The following is a 20,590-nucleotide window of genomic DNA, read 5'->3' as shown; positions in this document are numbered from 1 at the left end:
GAGGGATTTATCCCAGGGATGCAAGGATGGTTCAACATATGGAAATCAATCAGTGTGATACATCATATCAACAGAATAAAGGACAAAAACCATATGACCATTTCAATTGATGCTGAAAAAGCATGTGATAAAATTCAACATCCCTTCATGATACAAAAAAAACTCTCAAAAAACTGAGTATAGAAGGAACATACCTCAACACAATAACAGCCAGGTATGACAGACCCATAGCTAGTATCATACTGAATGGGGAAAAACTAAAAGCCTTTCCTTTAAGATCTGGAACATGACAAGGATGTCCCCCACTTTTTTTTTTTTTTTTTTGGTGAGACAGAGTTTCGCTCTTGTTGCCCAGGCTGCAGTGCAATGGTGCGATCTCGGCTCACCGCATCCTCCACCTCCTGGGTTCAAGCGATTCTCCTGCCTCAGCCTCCTGAGTAACTGGGATTACAGGCATGCATCACCACACCCAGCTAATTTTGTATTTTTAGTAGAGACGGGTTTCTCCATGTTGGTCAGGCTGGTCTCAAACTGCTGAGCTCAGTGATCCTCCCGCCTCAGCCTCCCAAAGTGCTGGGATTACAGGCTTGAGCCACCGTGCCTGGCCAGGATGCCCACTTTTGCCACTGTTATTCAACACAGTACTGGAAGTCCTACATAGAGCAATCAAGATATGAAGGGCATCTAAATTGGAAAGGAAGAAGTCAAATTATCCTTGTTTGCAGATGATATGATCTTATAGTTGGAAAAACTTAAAGACTCCATAAGAAAACTATCAGAACTGGTAAATTCAGTAAAGTTGCAGGATACAAAATCAACATACAAAAATCAGTAGCATTTCTATATGGCAACAGTGAACAAACCTAAGAGTTAACTTACCAAAAAAGTGAAAGATCTCTGCAACAAAAACTATAAAATACTTTGGCTGGGCATATTGGACCATGCCTGTAGTCCCAGCTACTTGGGAGGCTGAGGCAGGAGGATCACCTGGACTCAGGAGGTAGAGGTTGCAGTGAGCTGAGATTGCACCATGTCACTCCAGCCTGGGAGATACAGTGAAACCCTGTCTAAAAAAAAAAAAAAAGAAAGAAAGAAAAAGAAAAAAGAAAACTATAAAACACTGATGCAAGATATTGAAGAGGACACACACAAAAAATGGAAAGATATCCCATGTTCATAGATTAAAATAATCAATACTGTTAAAATGTTCATACTACCCAAAGTAATCTACAGATTCAAGGCAATCCCTATCAAAATACTAATGACTTTCTTCACAGACACAGATAAAACAATCTTAAAATGTTTATGGAACCCCAAAAGATCCAGAATAGCCAAAGCTATGCTAAGCAAAAAGAACAAAACTGGAGGAATCACATTCCCTGACTTCAAATTATATTACAAAGCTATAGTAACAAAAACGGCATGACACTGGCATAAAGACAGATACATAGACCAGTGGAACAGAATAGATAACCCAGAAATAAATCCATACATCTGTAGTGAACTCATTTCTAACAAATGTGCCAAAAACATACACTGGGGGAAGGAAAGTTTCCTTAATAAATGGTGTTGGGAGACTGGATATCCATATGCAGAAGAATGAAACTAGACCCCTATGTCTTGCCATATGCAAAAATCAAGTCAAAATATATTAAAGACCTAAATCTAATAACTCAAACTATGAAACTACTACAAGAAAACATTGGGGAAACTTGCCTGGGCAAGGGGGCTCATGCTTATAATTCCAGCACTTTGGGAGGCTAAGGTGGGCAGATCACTTGAGGTCAAGAGTTCAAGACCAGCCTGGCCAACAAAGTGAAGCCCCATCTTTACTAAAAATACAAAAATTAGCCAGGCATGATGGCACATGCCTGTAGTCTCAATTGCTTGGGGGGCTGAGATGAGATGATCACTTCAGCCCAGGAGTCAGAGGTTGCACTGAGCCACAATTGCACCACTGCACTCCAATCTGGGCAACAGAATGAGACTCTGTCTCAAAAAATAAATGAAATAAAATAAAATAAAATAAAGCATTGAGGAAACTCTTTAGCAAATTGGAGTGGGCAAAGATCTCTTGAGTAATACCTCACAAGCACAGGGAACCAAAGTGAGAAGGGACAAATGGGATTACGTCAAGTTAAAAAGCTTCTGCACAGCAAAAGATGCAATCAATAAAATAGACAACTATAAAATGTGAGAAAATATTTGCAAACTACCCGTCTGACAAGGGATTAAAAACCAGTATATAGACGCAGTGGCTCATGCCTCTAATCCCAGCATTTTGGGAGGCCAAGATAGGTGGATCACTTGAGGTCAGGGGTTTGAGACCAGCCTGGCCAACATACAAAACCTCATCTCTACTGATGATACAAAAATTAACCGGGCTTGGTGGTACATGCCTGTAATCCCAGCTACTCGGGAGGCTGAGGCAGGAGAATCACTTGAGCCTGGGAGGTGGAGGTTGCAGTGAGCCGAGATCGCACCATTGCACTCCAGCCTGGGTGACAGAGCAAAGACTCCATCTAAAAAAAGAAAAAAGAAAAAACCCAGAATATATAAGGAACTCAAACAACTCTATAGGAAAAAATATAATAATCTGATTTAAAGATGGGCAAAATATCTGAAGACATTTCTTGAAAGAAGACATACAAATGGCAAACAGATACATGAAAAGGTGCTCAGCATCACTGATCATCAGAGAAATACAAATCAAAGCTATGAGATATCACCTCACCTCAGTTAAAATGGCTTTTATCCAAAAGACAGGCAACAACAAATGCTGGCGAGTATGTGGAGAAAAGGGAAATCTCATACAGTGTTGGTGGAAATGTAAATTAGTACAATTGCTATGGACAACACTTTGGAATCTCCTCAAAAAACTAAAAATAGAGCTACCATACAATATAGCAATCCCATTCCTAGGTATATACTCAAAAGAAAGAAAATCAGTATATTGAAGAGATGTCTGCACTCCCATGTTTATTGCAGCACCATTCAAAATAGCCAAGATTTGGAAGCAACCGAAGTTTCATCAACAGATGAATGGATAAAGAAAATGTGGTACATATACACAATGGACTACTATTCAGCCATAAAAAGGAGATCCTGTCATTTGCAACAACACAGAGGAAACTGGAGGTCATTAACTTAAGTGAATTTATAAGTCAGGCACAGAACGATAAGCTTTGCATATTCTTATTTGTGGGAGCTAAAAATTAAAACAATTGAATTCACGGAGATACAGGGTAGAAAGATGGTTACCAGAGGCTGGGAAGCGTAGTGGCAGGGGGTGTAGGGGGAAGTGGGGATGGTTAATAGGCATAAAAAATAGAATAAATAAGAACTGTATTTGGTAGCACAACAGGGTGATTATAGTCAATAACTCTATGTTAAAAAATAATGAAAAGAGTATAATTGGATTGGTTTGTAGCACAAATAAATGATAAATGCTTGATGTGATGGATACACCATTTTTACCCTGATATGATTATGATGCACGACTGTATCAAAATATCTCATGTAACCCATAAATAAATATATATTTATATACCCACAAATATTAAAAATTTAGAAAACAATATTGAGAAATAATTCATTTACCATAAAGTTCACTCTTTAATTGAAGTGTACAATCCAGAGGTTTTTAGTGTATTCACAGAGTTACACAACCAATACTACTAATTTCAGAACATTTTCAGCGTCCCCAGAAGAAACCCTGTACCCATTAGGAGTCATTCCCCATTTTCCCCTCCCTCCAGCTCCCGGCAACTATTAATTTACTTTGTCTCCTGGATTTGTTTATTCTGGATTTTTCATATAGATGGAATCATAGCTGTGGTCTGGTTCCTTTCACTTATGATGTTTTCAAGGCTCATTTATGTTGCAGCATGTATCAGTACTTCATTCCTTTTTATGCTTGAATAACATTCCATTGTATAGATAAGCCATATTTTGTTTATCCACTTATCAGTTGATGCACATTTGTGTTGTTCCCACTTTTTGGCTATAGTGAATAGTACTGCTATGAGCTTCACATATAATTGTGCATGTATATATATTTCAACTTGCAAAAATCTTACTTTAAAAAATGTACTTCATTACTTATGTCATGTTGCAGAGGTCCTGTTGAGCATCTGTAGTGTGGGCTCTGGAAATCTGAAAGTATGCAAATGAGTGTATGGCCAAGTGGTCAGTGTTCTAATGATGGAAATAGTAAAATGTCCACACAGTTGTGGTCTTTCCTTTTGAATAAGATAATGGTGGGTTTGAGTTTGTTTGAGGAAAAAAAAATCCTCTTTGATGTTCCTATTTGACTTTAGCAGGCACCATCAGGGACAGGTATTCAGAGTCCATGCGCTTTTTGAGGTGGCAACATATTTTGAAAGTTGGAATGGAAGCCCTACTATTGTTCAATAAATTCTTAGGTGTGTGTGAAGGAGCTCGCCGAAGTGAAGATGACATTGCTGAAAGGTTTCTATTATGGTGTGCACTCTTCACTGGAAGACAGTGATTGGCTTAAACATTAAGCCCCTCAACCACAGCATGCCCAAATTCCTGACATTCACACCGGTCTGTGAGCTACCAAGTAGATCCCAGTGAATACATTGATTTCTCTGCATGAATGAACCATAAGGACAGCAAAGTGTGACAGAGCCTCATTTTCTCTTAGGTGACTTTCATTAAAGGTGTCCTAGTGGCTCCCAGAAGACAAGCTAGTATGCAGGTACTCATTTGCTGTTTATGCTGATTCCAGGTGTTAAAGGTGAGAAACAAATATTCTGAAGGGGTCAGGTCAATGCTGTTCCTTCTTAGGTAGTCTTGCTGATTAGTGTTGTACCCTTCATAATTACCTGACTTAAAGTGGTTTTATATCTTTGTTTTTTGAGACAGGGTCTCACTGTGTTGCCCTGGCTGGAGTACAGTGGCGCCATCTTGGCTCACTTCAACCTCCGCCTCCCGGATTCAAGCAATTCTCCTGCCCCAGCCTCCCAAGTAGCTTGGATTACAGGCACTCACTACCACGCCCGGCTAAGTTTTGTATTTTTAGTAGAGACGGGGTTTCACCATGTTGGTCAGGCTGGTCTTGTGATCCACCAGCCTCGGCCTCCCAAAGTGCTGGGATTACAGGTGTGAGCCACCGCGCCTGGCCATCTTTTTGAGACATGAACTTGTTTTATCCCTGAGGCTGGAGTGTAGTGATGTGATCATGGTTCACTGCAGCCTCTACCTCCTGAGCTCAAGATATTCTCCTGCCTCTCTCTTAAGTAGCTAGGACCACAGGTGTATATGCCACCACACTCAGCTTTTTTTTTTTTTTTTTTTAGGGACAGGGTCTCATAATGTTGCCCAGGTTGGTCTTGAACTCCTGGGCTCCAGTCATCTTCCTGCCTCGGCCTGCTGAAGTGCTGGGATTATAGGCAGTTTTATGACTTTTCAAAGTTGCTGTCTTGCCAAAAAAAAAAAAAAAAAAAAGTGGCAAAAAGAGGTTAACTATATTTAAATTTTTAGAAACTCTGGAGGCCAAAAGAACTAGGATCAAGATAAGTGTTTTGATCTTAAAAAGGAGTGTTTTCCCAAGTTCATAAAATGTTCAATCATGCTCCTACCATGTGCGGGTGCTGTTCTACTGTGAGGAGAGTAGTAAACAAAAGTAAACTAAACAAAAAGGCTTTTTTTTTTGAGACGGAGTCTCGCTCTGTCGCCCGGGCTGGAGTGCAGTGGCCGGATCTCAGCTCACTGCAAGCTCCGCCTCCCGGGTTCACGCCATTCTCCGGCCTCAGCCTCCCGAGTAGCTGGGACTACAGACGCCCGCCACCTCGCCCGGCTAGTATTTTGTATTTCTTAATAGAGACGGGGTTTCACCATGTTAGCCAGGATGGTCTCGATCTCCTGACCTCGTGATCCGCCCGTCTCGGCCTCCCAAAGTGCTGGGATTACAGGCTTGAGCCACCGCGCCCGGCCAACAAAAAGGCTTTTAACCTTATAGATCTTACGTTCTTATGACAGTAACATCATACTAAGATGTTATGCAGTGTAGGACTCTTTAAGTATCTCAAAGCAGGCTTATGCACTATTTAAAACCCCGGGACTGAGCACAGTATCTAGCCACAGATATAGGTCAACAAATATCTACTTGAGTTGTGTATGTTGTTGGCATACGGTAACCTTGACCTGGCTGTTTTCAGAAAAATGCTTTAATCCACTCGGGATTGACCACAATGATGGTCCAGCCTCTGCTGCTTGTCCACAAGGCTTCTGCGGGTATTCAGATGCAAACCCCTCCTTTATTCTCCTTGCTCAGGATCCTTGCTTTGGGAAGGCAATTAAACAAGACATTCCATCACTCTTACCATTTCTAATGGCCATGTTGGGTGGCAGGTAGCACGGAAATAGCAACCTTGATTCCAGTGGACCAAAAAAGGCTGTAGGCAAAACCTCAACTATGCACTTAAATTGAGACTTAGTTTCCTTATGTATCAAACTGTCCTAGAATTTTACCTCAATCCTCACAATAACCCAGGAGATGGACTTTATAATCTTCATTTTACTGATAAGGACACTGAAGGTTTGAGAGGTAAAGTAACTTGCCCTACAGTTAATCAAGTGTCAGCTAGCATATGCATCCAGGACTGTTCAATTCTATGCCCTTTCTCCTCTTAGCATCTGTCTCTCAGATGGGGTAATGAAATTACTTAGAACCAATATAATCCCCAATGGATGCAAGGAAAGATTTTTTTAACTCATTCTAGAAGATTCTCAGAAATTTAAGTTCTTAATATCTCAGAAGCAGTTTGTGTTCCCAACTCACTAGAATACACTTTAAGATATCACGGCATGAGACCAACCATAGATCTTGTCTAGTTGCTTAATTACACTCAGTGCAAGAGATCTTGAGGGTGGGTGAGCGCGGATATAGTTTAGTCATTAGAACATACTTAGAATATAGGCTAGCCTGTTTGCAAAATTAGGACAAATTCCTCCATACAGTTTTTTAAAAATTCAGGTTACTTTTACTTATATAAACTAGTATCTCGATAACTGTGATTAAAAAAAATTATGTATGTACAGAATGTTTTGAGATTTAAAAGTACACCTAGAGAACATAAAAATTCTTTATTTAACCTAATCCAGCCAGTATTGAGATAGTTTGCTATATTAAAAACAAGACGTTTAAAAAAAAATTACAGCAAAGTTAGCAAGGCAGTGACTAATTAAGTCACTAAGTTTAATTTTATATTCTTCACAGTCATTTCATAATCATGTAATGATAAACAATATTTTCAGCCACTTTGGAGATAAGTTAACTTTTGAAAAGAATTCTATTAGTCATCATTGAATTTTATAAAAGAGGTTTAAGACATTAAAGTTTCTAGAAATAACACAGTAAAGAAATATGAAAATAAACTGGAAAATAAAATATACCCACCCATCCCAAAAATCTACATCATCTCTTTCATTTGTCCCCTAATGACTTTCTTTTACCTCTTCATTTACTTTTTCTAGAGTGCAAACAGATTACTTAGCAATTAAGAAACAACTACTGCTCTGTAGGGGCGATTTTGAGCCTAAAGTGCTGCTGTTCCTTTAATCTCTCAATTAATCCTAGAAATAGTCTTCTGAGATAAACATTACTTGCATTTCAAAGATTAAGAAAACTGCAGTTGAGAGAAAGTCAAATCCTTTAGCCAAAATCATACATACAGTTATTGAAAACTGAACTATGATTTGAACCCAGGTCTATTCAACTTTAAGTCTGCCTGTGCTCTTTTGTTGCTTCATGGTCGGGCAAGTCACCTTCCTGGAAAGACTGGCACGTGGTGTTTCTTGAGCTAATAATAATAAGGCTCTTTAGGTTTAAAAGTGTTCAATTCCAGGGCTAGAGGCCACTCTGGTCCTCAGGCACTTGCAGTTCCCTCCCCACAACCCTAAAAAAACCCTCCCTCCTGCCCCAAAAGGATTAGAGTTGTTCCCCGCCCTTCATGAACCCTAATACCTATTAACCCAAGCAGCTACTCCCTGTCAAGGGCATTAAAGTAGTAAATGGGGAACTGTGTTTGCATAACTTTAGTAAAGGCTGTCTAAAAACTATTCTATATAACAAAATTATGCAAGATATGCCCATTTAATATATCTTTTCACATTGAAAATGAAAGAAAAGCCAATATATTTTATAATTACAGCCTATAATCTTTTAAAATACATAATCATAGATTTTATATTTCCCCTTCAGAACTGTAGTTGTGCTCTTAAGAAGGCTCACTGTTAGTCAGATCTTCTCTTCATCTCCAAATAATAAAAATTTGAACGTTCAACAGTCATTCAAATAAACATCATATAACTCAAAATTAAGACATTCATACTATAGAAACCAGTCTTTAATTACTAAAGTTAACATATATTATTGCAAACTAACATAGCTCAATCTATATTTGCTACACTCCTAAAGTGGCCACTTATCAGTAAGGGGAAGCATTTATTATTGTCATGCATTACTGTGAACAAGAAAATAAATAGGGTTTTGGAAATATCTCTTAAAAATTTAATTTTAATTAACAAAAATAACCATTCAGGTTGCTGAACATTAAAATGGCCCATCTATTGAAAATGGCTTAAATAATTGCTTTTAAAAATGAATACAAAACTAAACAGTGATTAAGGTGCTAGCCTCATCAATATGACAATTAAAATCTAAAAACATTAGTGTTGGTTTTCTATAATAAACTTAAGCCAAAAACAATGACCTCAATATTTACTTAAGACTTCTTGTTTTCATACTTTTCTCCTCATTAATATAAAAACAAAGAGCTCAAGGCCTCACCTTGGTTTATTCACTGCTGGTTTTCTATGTGCTGAAACTAGATTATCAACTCTGTAAGAGCTTGGACCAAGCCTGTCTTGTTCACCACTATATCCTATAGCACTCTGCACAGTGCCTGGCAAATAGGAGGTGATCAGCGAATATCTCAATAACTGAATCAATGAAAGAGGAGAGTAAAATAACTTTATTTTTATTTTTGCAAATCATTCTCTGCTCAAACTACTATAAACTGGCAGCTGTAATTTCTAGAAATATGGGTTGAAAAAACTCCCAGAGATGGAAGGACCTGATGAAACACTGAAACACACACACACACACACACACACACGCGCGCACGCGCACACATAGACTGCATAAGTCAAAATTACTTCATGAAGTATGAGATGTCAACATTATGCAAATAAAATTTAATAGTGAAAAAGTGATCTGGAAGCCCTGTGAATTTTTACCCTACACATTTTGGAGGACATCATATGGGTTAAAGAAAACACCACAAAATCTCATTTATTCAGATAATCATTTGAATCTTTACATACATTTTTGGTTATTTATAACTAATTTAATTTACATTTCCTCATATTAACATGTCCTCTTATTTAGTATGTAATCAAATTATGTCAGTGAGAAAAATCCTCATAGTACCTTAATTGAGTTGCTGATTCTGAGAAAACACTAAACATGAACATGTACAAAAGAGGCATTTGAATAAAACAGCATGTGCATTTTTTTAATATTTGCACAGTTTGATCTTTGCATTTCTGTCTGGAGAAAATATGAACAAAACCCAGGTTCACCATGCTAAGATAATGGTTCACATGACTGCCATAAAAGTAGTACATACAAACAATGAAAACAAATCACATCCTTAGGTTCCGTGATTACCGAGATGATTTCCCCTGCCCTAAGTGCTTTATTATATTTCTTAAAAAATATAGGAGCAGCAGCTTATCACAAGTCTCCACAAGAGCATTAATGATGGAATCAAAACAACACAACAGATTCATAAGGATGAGAGAACTGCAGAACAACCAGAAGTCAGTTTTATGCTTCTTCTTGTTCTGGATAATTCAGAATTTTGCGGTGTGCCTGTCGTAAATATTGCTGCTGTTTGAAGTAAACTTTAAATGCTCCTTTTATGGCAACAAAAGCAATTCCACCCTAAAATAAAGAGGAAAATTACCTTTTTATAATGCAGATTTAGAGAAACATAATAATAACAGCAATTTTATTTAGATCACAAAAGACATAGGCTTTGATGCTAAACTAATTCAGATGACTGCAAATGAAAGTTGTCCTTTTCTACTAGAAGATGAGATAGGGAGAGAGACAGACTATACGCTGTTACTACAGGTAACAGAGGACAGAGATGCCTTCTCCATTATCCTTTCTGACTAGTCTTTCTTCCATGTAGTTTTACATATACTCTGATATACAAAGAAGAATGCTAGGGCACTATGTGCAGACTGCCACTGCTGGGAGCAAGAAAGGCCAAAGGGATCATGATCAACTCAGCATTCCACTGGAGGCTATATAACCAAACAGCAAACTGTTTATCGTGAATGCAGGATGTGAGCAAACCTCACCAAAGTGTTTGCTGAGGGCCATCACTCCCTGGCGCAGGGTTCCTTGAAGTCATCTACTGGGAAATCTAGTGCCTATTGTTCGAAGGATGCAGTCTTGCAAGCCTGCTGTGAACCAAACTGCTGACTGACAATTACCCAACAATCATCCCTGCTTCTCCTATCTCTTTTGCCTCATACGGAGGCTGTGTAAATTTCAGGGCCCTTGTCCACTACAGGCAAGGTGCCCCCGACCCCTTCTTCCAAATATACTCTCTTGTCTTTGTCTTTTATTCCCACGTTTGCCCCCTTTGTTCAGTCCCCCAAGGTCCGTGCAGGTTACATGCCACCAGAGGGGAGAAGTGGAAATAACAATAATAGCAAACAACATGAGTGCTTACTATATGCTAGTACTTATACAATCCTCACAATAATCCTGATTATTACCATCATTACCATCACCATACTACAGGAACAAAAAGTCCAGACATTTGATTTAGATTTCACAGCAAGACAATTTCTGTGATGGGATTTGAACCAGGTGATCTGATCCTAAAGCAAAAGCTCTGCACTGTAATCCCACTGGCAAGAGGGGCAGGTGTAATGATTCACACATATGCCATGCGAGAAAGCACCTACAACATAGTTCCAAAAGGCCAGAACTGCTGCAGTGGTTTCTTCTCTTTTTATTTCCACTCAAGCTATTGAATGATAGTGAGGCTCAAATAGAGGCTTAATGCGTAGGAGCCACAGACTGAATATTTATACAGTTCCCCACCTTTTAAAAACAAATACACTTTATTCTCTTTTGCAAGGTAATATAAGTAATATTAAAGCCATCTTACCAAGATTGTCCTTTGTAAATTAGAGTTAACACTACTGAACATCAATTTACCAACTATTGTCGCAATAGTAGGAAAGACAAGGGCTCCACACAAGATTCGAGTAGCAGAGACATGATCTGCTAAAGGATTAGCCTCTGCTGGAATTCGAGGAACAGGACAACCAATCCCTAGAGAAAAAAATGTAGTGCATTAGTGCTAATAAATCAGAAGAGTTAGAATATCTTCAAACATGGCTAAAAAAGCATGTTATGGTTCTTCTATAAGATCAATTTGGTATGCACTTTACAACCACAGTTCAGGGCCTTACCTGGAAATATACTATTTAAAATTTGAAGTTTATTCGAGTATTTGCGCCACAGTCTAAGCACATAGTCCTCCCAGCGAATCATCTTGCCTAATATCAGCATGACAGGAATAGTAGGAAGTCCAATTAAAAGGAATAAAGGATCAGCTCTCTCCATAACATCCAGACCTTCTTTATGACCTACAACCTGTGAAACAGATAGCATATGTTAGAATTACTTCTTTTTCAAATGAGGGGTTGCATGTTAAGCTCTATTTTTTTTTTAATAGAAAATGTAAGCATTTCAAAAGAATACACAGAAATAAAAAGTTTAAAAAATAAGCTGGAAAGCTATCAGTCCTGATTTATTTATAAGAAATGTCTCATTCAAGGGAAAAACAAAGTTCTCAAGCCATTTCATACCACACAGGAATAAAAAAGCTTTTAAAATGGCTGACCCAGACTGATTACATTACAATAGAGGGGTGGGGACCCCTGATTGTTGCTTCTATTCCTTTGTTTGATTTGGTTAGACTGGGCTATGGAACTGGGATATAATTCTAAGTTCTATTTGTCTTCCAGCAAAACAATTGTTTTCCTGATCTTCCTTCTAGGAGATTAAGCATAGCCAGCCAAGAGGTAGGACTGGCCTTCAAGAGATGGCCTGAAAGCTCATTTCTCTTTGGCTCTTTCTCCTTACTTAGTGGTGTGTAAGATAGGGTGTGATGTCTCTGGCTGGCTAAGTGTTTACCCTACAGACCTAATCCTCCTTAAGTGCACTTTCAAGGTCTAGAATTGAGGGACTGTAGTAGGAGGTCCAGTTTTGGTTACAGATACCAGGCATTTTTCCCAATCCAGGAACTCTAGGGTACCCTATCTATGGGGGTAATGAAGCTAATATAATCTTTTCCTTACTCTATCCTAGTCTTGGGGCTATTTCTAAATTGGTGTAGATCCCAGAAGGCAAGAAATACAAAATTGGCATTTGTGAATTTCTACCTTTTCCCTCTCTCCAAAATCCTTTTCATTTCCACATCAATCTTGGCCTTAAATTTACCTCTTTTTGTTGCTGTTGTTTCTGAAACAGAGTCTCGCTCTGTTGCCCAGGCTGGAGTGCAGTGGTGTGATCTTGGCTCACTGCAACCTCTAGCTCCTGGATTCAAGCGATTCTTCTGCCTTAGCCTCCTGAGTAGCTGGGATTGCAAGGGCATGCCACCATGCCCGGCTAATTTTTGTATTTTTAGTAGAGATGAGGTTTTACCATCTTGGCCAGGTTGGTCTCGAACTCCTGACCTCAGGTGATATGCCCGCCTTGGCCTGCCAAAGTGCTGGGATTACAGGCGTGAGCCACCACGCCTGGCCAAAAATGTTTTATAAAAGTGTGTAGAGAGGACCAAATTTGAGCTATGGATATAGTCCAGATTTCTACTTGGTTAATTTATCTAACTAAGATGTAATATTAAAGGGCAGGAAGCTAGCCTCTTCCTAATGGTCAATAATGTCATCGAATTTGATATTCTTCTGTGTCTCCAGGTAGAACTTAACAACTTCCTGTCTTGCATGTGGAAGGTGATCCTTTTGAGTTGCCCTAAAATGAAATGGTCTGGTGTATGATATTTCATAAGCCCCAATTCCATAATGGTAGCCCAGATTGTTTTACCTATAATGATTTCCCAGGAAATTATCTATCTATCTATCTATCTATGACGGAGTTTTGGTCTTGGCACAATCTTGGCTCACTGCAACCTCCACCTCCCAAGTTCAAGAGATTCTTCTGCCTCAACCTCCCGAGTAAATAGGATTACAGGCGCGTGCCACCACACCTAGCTAATTTTTCGTATTTTTAGTAAAAACGGGGTTTCACCACGTTAGCCAGGTTGGTCTTGAATTCCTGACCTCAGGTGATCTGCCTGCCTTGGCCCCTCAAAGTGCTGGGATTATAGGCCTGAACCACTGTGCCCAGCCAGGAAATTCCTTTAAAGAAAAAAAAAGACAGGGTCTTGCTATGTTTCCCAGGTTGGCTTTGTACTTACTCCCAGGCTCAAGCAATCTTCCCACCTCACCGTCCTGAGTAGCTGGAACTACACATGGGTGCCACCACGTCCGGCTAGGAAATTCTATTTTTATATCATTAAAAATTTCAATATAATGATCACTCTAAAGTTATAACTAGATATGATTAAATATTCTCAAAGTGTTAGCAAATAAATTCAGAATATTTGAAAAAAATCCTTTGTTGGGTTACATATCCTTTTTTTGGGTTTAGAAATATAAAGGAGAGTGAATATTCAGGTATAGACTAGAGCAAGAGGAAGTTTGTTCCTCATGGGTAGCAGCAAAAACCTTATAAGGTATTTAAGAATAAGGAAACAAAAAGGAAGTGGGGTTGGGCACTGTGACTCACAGTTGTAATCCTAGCACTTTGGGAGGCTGAGGCAGGCGGATCACCTGAGGTCAGGAGTTCGAGGCCAGCCTGGCCAACATGGTGAAACCCGTTTCTATTAAAAATACAAGCCAGACATGGTGGTGGGCGCCTGTAATCCCAACTACTCGGGAGGCTGAAGCAGGAGAATCGCTTGAACCCAAGAGGTGGAGGTTGCAGTGAGCCGAGATTGCACCAGCCTGAGCAACAAGAGTGAAACTCCATCTCAAAAAAAAAAAAAAAAAAAAAAAATAAAACCAAAAAAAGGAAATAGGGCAAAGAGTGAGTAAAGGCCCAGTATTTCACTTGTTACAACTAAAGTGAAGAGAGATGGCCTGTGCTCAAGCAAGTTAGAAGTGGGATGAGGCTCATCATTCACACATGCATTCATTCATTCAACTGAATACTGACTTTGTGCTGGGGCTGAAATGGCAGGTTAAACAGATGTCTTCTAGAAGTGAGAGAAAATCAAACCAAACACGTGTGCAAATATATACACTGTGAAGAAATAAGGTAGTATAACACCTGCAGTACACCACCTGCTAAAATAATCATACTCGGGGGCAATAAATGAAAGGTGAATAAGCAATGGGCCTGATTCAATTTTGGCCAATACAAAGTCAGTGAACCTGTGTGTAATCACATACATCCTGCTTTCTTGTCCTAAGATTTAAAAACATTATTTTTAAGACTTCAATTTTGGGGTGAGATCCAAGAATTATATCGAATGTCTAAGAATTTGTTATCTAGGTATAAAATAAAGGCCTGGCTGGGCACAGTGGCTCACGCCTGTAATCCAAGCGCTGAGGAGGCTGAGGTAGGTGGGTAGCTTGAGTCCAGGAGTTTGAGACTGGCCTGGGAAACATGATGAAACCCTATCTCTACAAAAAATACAAAAATTATCAGGGCATGATGGCATGTGAATGTAGTCCCAGCTGCACAGGAGGCTGAGGTGGGAGGATCACCTGAGCCCAGGGAGTTCAAGGATGCAGTGAGCCATGACTGTGCCACTGCATTCCAGCCTGGGTAACAGAGTGAGACCCTGTCTCAAAAAAAAAAAAAAAAAAAAAAAAGAAGAAAAAAAAAGAAAGAAAGAAGGAAAGAAAGAAAAACAAAAGACCTATAGAATTGCAGGTTTAGAGAAAAATATTTTTTGTTTTTGTTTTTCCCGCAGAAGGGCTAAAAGCTAGATCTTCGTATCTAGGTAGGCCTGCAGTTCATTGCTGCTGAAAGGCTAAGAGTTTTAATTAAGGTCTGAGATTTTAAAGTACTACTAGAATCCTACATTAATTAATTAACTAGAGGCAGAGTCTTGCTCTGTCGCCCAGGCTGGAGTGCAGTGGAGCGATCTTGGCTCACTACAACCTCTGCCTCCCAGGTTCAAGCGATTCTCACGCCTCAGCATCCGGAGTAGCTGGGAGTACAGCCACTATGCCTAATTTTTTCTTTGTATTTTTGGTAGAGACGGGGTTTCACCACATTGGCCAGGCTGGTCTCCAACTCCTGGCCTCAAGGGTTCTGCCCGCCTCAGCTTCCCAAAGTGCTAGGATTACAGGCATGAGCTATGGCACCTGGCCAGAATCCTAATGAGAGGATGAAACAGTGATGAAATAATAGGGTTTTTAAACTCAGAATTAAGGATAAGTACTGTAAGTAAGAATGGGCAATGCTAATGGGGGTTCTCTTTACACTAGAGGCAAAAGTGGGAACTAGGCTAAATATTAAGTTTCCACTGTTCCAGGATAAAATGTTCCAGTTGCCTCTGGGACCAGGCTTCACTTAAGGAGCCAAGGGACAGAAGTCCTAATGCTTCTTCTCTGCTGTGTGGCACTGGACATGTAAACTCTCTAAACCAGTAAACCAGGAATACTTTATAATAATAATAATCTACATCATAAAATTGTTGCAAGGATTAAATGCATCAGTGCTAGGTGTTCAATTCAGTGCTGGGAAAAAAAAATTATTGTGTTGTCTTTTCAATAAAAATGCAAGAGGAAGGTCCTATTCAAGTTCCCCACAACTAAGAAGTATTGATTCTACCACAGGTCCATGGAGAAGGAAAGAAAATAAACGGGAAAAGAACAGTGATCTGATTCCTTAATTTGGTTTACTTGTACTGCAGGGTTGTTAAGGAACCAGAGAAAAACAATTAAGTGTTAAAAGGCAAACTCTAAATACTACTGATGGTGTACAGGGGCACGTTCTCTATCATATGTGCTCAGGAAAGTAAAAGTCATCTTCCCAATACTCTTAAATCACACAACACTACCTACCTACTGTCATAGCTAGCCTCATTTCTGGGCTTAAAAAAAAATCTTTTCAAGTGAGACAGTACATGTGAAGGTTATTTCTAAATAGTAACACATAATATATGTGTAGTATAGTTTTTGCTTCCTTGCTTATTTCATTCTACCGATTCAAATTATTTCCTTTAAGGGTTAGTTCAAGACTTTTCTCATAATTTCAAATCAAATGATCTTTCACTTTTACTAAATTAAAATATTGTTTATATAGTCTTCTGTCCTCTTACTACATTTATTTATCTAACCTGTAACTGTTCTCCAGTGGTTTCATTTATGAACGTCTTGTCTTGGACCATATACCTTGATGCTGGGGATCAGAGTTTTCAATTTATTTGTGTTTTAACAAGTACCACCTTAACAAGTGTCCCATTAATTACCAATATTATTTTAACATTGTGTCAGCCTAAAAGCCTTTCTTAAAAAAAAGCCATCTCACTTCTTATGGTCAATAAAGTCTTAAGAAAATTACTCAATCTCATTTGCAAAATATATATATCTATATAATGTATTTGTACATTAAATAATGTATAATCTCCTCTAAGTTTCTATGTCTTTCTCAGTCTTAGGAAATCATCCTGCTCCTCCCTCCTCAGGTGACATACTAATACTCATTATTTGAACTGGTCACATAAAAAACATAAAGACTGCCGGGTGCAGTGGCTCACACCTGTAATCCCAGCACTTCAGGAGGCAGAGGCGGCAGATCATCTAAGGTCAGGAGTTCGAGACCAGCCTGACCAATATGGTGAAACCCCATCTCTACTAAAAAGACAAAATTAGCTGGGCATGGTGGTGCATGCCCGGATCCCAGCTACTTGGGAGGCTGAAGCAGGAGAATCGCTTGAACCTGGAAGGCGGAGGTTGTGGTGAGCTGAGATCATGCCACTGCACTCTAGCCTGGGCAAGAGCGAAACTCCGTCTCAAACAGAAAAACAAAAAACAAAACCACAAAGATTTATGAAACCCTTTAATGTGTTAGTTTCTGTGTAGATGCTGTAACAGGGAATACAGAAGCATAAAATGGACTCTGCTTTCAAGGAAATTACCTCCTAACAGGAAAAATAAGGCCTAAAAACAAGAAAAGTTAAATAGATAATCTATATAAGAAATGTCACTTCATCAGGGCAGGACTAGCTGCCATTTGAAGAATAAAAATGTCAAGAATGTGGAGGAAGAAGGAATCATAGCAGGCAGGAGTTGCCTGTAAGTTCTGTGGAGGAAAGTTAGCTAAGCCTGGAAGGAGGGTTTAGATTTGAATAAGTATACAGAAGACTAGAAGGGCAGGTATTAGGTTGGGAGGATGACATAAGCCAAAGGACAGAGGTAAAAAACTAAACAACATAAGGATGGGTTGGAGGAGACAGCCAACAGGCCTTAAAGCAGAATGAAGTGCAATTACGGAGTACCCTGCATATCAAATCAGGCTAAAGTTCAAGTCAGTGGTTCTCAAAGTTTATTCACTACACTCATGTCAAATGATGTTTCACTGTGATTCATTTCAGTAACTGTATCCACATTTTTGGGATGTCATCATTATCTTATAAGGAAGTCTCATAATACTCTGTCTCATCATGACCATTAATGGAGCAAGCTATAAAGGTTTGACCCTGGCATAGATACATATGCAGCTCCTGGAATATTAGGTAAAATTCCATGCATTCCTTTTTTGTTCATGTAAATTCTAATTTATATTAAAGAAAAGCAAATTATATCATCTACAAACCTGTGTTCACTACTACAGAGTTACTTAGGAAACACTTAACCAATCTAGATGCTGCTCTTGAAGACTACTACTTAAGATAATGTTGATGTTAAGATGGAGAGTAAGATTTTGACGGTACTATTTTAAGAGGATTCATTTGGAAGGATGGACTGATAGAAGAACATGAAGTCAGATAAACCAAGAAGCTTCTTCAGCCATCCAGGTATGAGGAAGTGACAAGAAGTCAGGTGGTAAAGACTGTGGAAAAGAAGCCACAGATGCAAGACATATCAAAATGGAAAAACTGCTTGGCTATTCAGTGGACTGAATAGAGGGCTACAAAATAGGAAGACTAGGCCAGGTGTGGAGGCTCATGCTTGTGATCCCAGCACTTTGGGAAGCTGAGGTGGGAGGATCACTTGAGGCCAGGAGGTTGAGACCAGTCTGTACAACATACCAAGACCCCATCTCTACAAAAAATAAAAAATCAGCTGGGCATAGTGGTGTGTGTCCGTAGTCCCAGCTACTTGGGAGGTTGAGGCATGAGGATCATTTGAGCCCAGGAGTAAGGCTGAAGTGAGCCTTGATTGCGCCACTGTACTCCAGCCGTGGTGACAGAGTAAGACTTTGTTTTGCGGGGGGGCAGTTTGTGGAGAGTATTGAGGCGGGTGAAGAGTCAAACGTAATTCTAAACATGTAGGATGGGCTGGGTGCAGTGGCTCACAACTGTAACTCCAGCACTTTGGGACACTTTGGGAGGCTGAGGCGGGAGGATCACTGGAGCCCAGGAGTTTTGAGACCAGCCTTGGCTACATAGTGAGACCCCTCCCACCATCCTTCAAAAAAAGTAGCTTGGCGTGGTGGCACACACCCGTAGTTCCAGCTACTAGGGAAGCTAAGGTGGACAGATCACTGAACCCAGGAAGTTGAGGCTGCAGTGAGCCATGATTGTGCCACTCCATGCCAATCTGGGCTACATATAGCAAGACCCTGTCTCAAAAAAAAAAAAAAAAAAAAAAAAAGATGTAAACTATAGATGGGAAAATAGAAACAGAAACAGAGGAATGATGATGGAGAATAAATTTAGGTTCCAAATGGAAGAAATGACAAGTTTGATTTCAATAATTTTGAGTATGAAGTCACAAGAGATCATTGCAGCACTGGATTTGAGAAAAGAACAGGACAAAAGACCTGAACACAAAAAGAACTAAGCTGATAGCTGGAAATCTTTAAGAAGAAGGTATAAAAAGAAGAGTCAAGGGTTTGGGACTAAATTTTGAAATTTATGTCTCTCTAATCTTCAGCAGCAGTTATTGATTGTAGCACTGTTTTTCTTTTCTTTTTTAAATTTTTATTTTTGACTACTTATCCAAGTTCTGTGTAGCACTGTTTTTTTTTTTGAGACGGAGTCTCATTCTGTCGCCTAGGCTGGAGTGCAGTGCTGTGATCTTGGCTCACTGCAACCTCTGCCTCCCGGATTCAAGCGATTCTCCTGCCTCAGCCTCCCGAGTAGCTGGGATTGCAGGCATGCATCACTATGCCTGCTTAATTTTTGTATTTTTAGTAGAGATGGGGTTTCACCATGTTTGCCAGGCTGGTCTCGAACTCCTGACCTCAGGTGATCCGCCTGCCTTGGCCTCCCAAAGTGCTGGGATTGCAAGCTATGCAGCACTGTTTTTATAGCAAAACACTGAACTAACTAAACGTCTAACCACAAGAGACAGGTTGGTTAGTAAATCGCTGTAATTCTATAGATAGAATGTTATGCAGATTTCTGCATACTTATATGAAATGATCTCCAAGATTCACTATGAAAAAAGGGAGATACAGCTATAATATACTCCTTTTTGGGTAAAGAAAAAGTAGGGGAAATAACATGTTTAGAAACAACATGAGAATGTTATTTCTTATTCAAAATAATACACTTTTAAATGTCTAACAAAAAAACGTTTTAATAGATCTTCACACCAAGTAATATCACTATATAGGTAAAATAGTGAACCTGCATCACTGTCACTGCTCCATAAGTCACAGCTGTCCAATAGATAGAGCCGACCATTATTCCTGCTGCAGCAAATGGACAGGCTTTTGAGATCAGTCTATCTGCAAGATCCAAGACGTAAACCACTGGACCTATAACACAAAGAAAAGAAGTAAAGGTTCAACACAGGGTGGACTTTTAAAATGACTAGTTTGATATTTTCTATAGATCTAAAATACTTTCCCCTCAAAAAGAGACAGGGTCTCACTTTGTCACCCAGATTATAGTGCAGTGGCATGATTATAGCTCACTATAGCCTCGAACTTCTGGGTTCAAGTGATCCTCTTGCCTTGGTCTCCCAAAATGTTGGGATTACAGGCATGAGCCACTACACTCAGCCTAAAATACTTTCATGAAGTTGGACGTTTTGATGCTTTAGAAATAACTGTTATAAATTTGATGGGAACCCAGACTAGAATAGTTTAGAATTTCTCAGTCATTTGCACGAATAGCTAAATATTACTTCATAAATTCTCGCAAATGGCCTCCTCAAATTTTTATCTTTATTACTGAACCTAAAATTAGAGTCTCAAATATAGTTGCTTCTTATAAAGGAAATAATCCTTTCACTTTCATCTCTTAATCATACTGGCCACGGTAGAGTGAAATGGTCATTT

General features: G+C 39.3%; 1 protein-coding gene across 3 annotated transcripts in view; it reads right to left on the bottom strand.

Annotated features, from left to right (window-relative positions):
- Positions 1-6,995: 6,995 nt before the first annotated feature.
- MARCH5 (membrane associated ring-CH-type finger 5) overlaps positions 6,996-20,590 on the bottom strand; it is a 59,636-nt gene continuing 46,041 nt past the window's right edge. Inside the window, exons 3-6 of one of the 3 annotated variants that reach the window (XM_025398018.1) lie at positions 19,935-20,065; positions 11,530-11,713; positions 11,223-11,389; positions 6,996-9,976 (exon numbers count right to left, since the gene is read on the bottom strand). In XM_025398018.1, coding sequence (XP_025253803.1) covers positions 9,860-9,976; positions 11,223-11,389; positions 11,530-11,713; positions 19,935-20,065 — 599 coding nt within the window. In that variant the 3' untranslated portion in view covers positions 6,996-9,859. Of the gene's footprint in view, positions 9,977-10,493; positions 11,390-11,529; positions 11,714-19,934; positions 20,066-20,590 lie in introns of those variants that run through there. The other 2 variants (XM_025398019.1, XR_003121279.1) reach the window with 2 other exon arrangements.

The sequence above is a fragment of the Theropithecus gelada genome, chromosome 9 (assembly GCF_003255815.1).
Source record: "Theropithecus gelada isolate Dixy chromosome 9, Tgel_1.0, whole genome shotgun sequence".
Lineage (NCBI taxonomy): Eukaryota > Metazoa > Chordata > Mammalia > Primates > Cercopithecidae > Theropithecus > Theropithecus gelada.
This window is presented reverse-complemented; position numbering and strand designations above follow the sequence as displayed.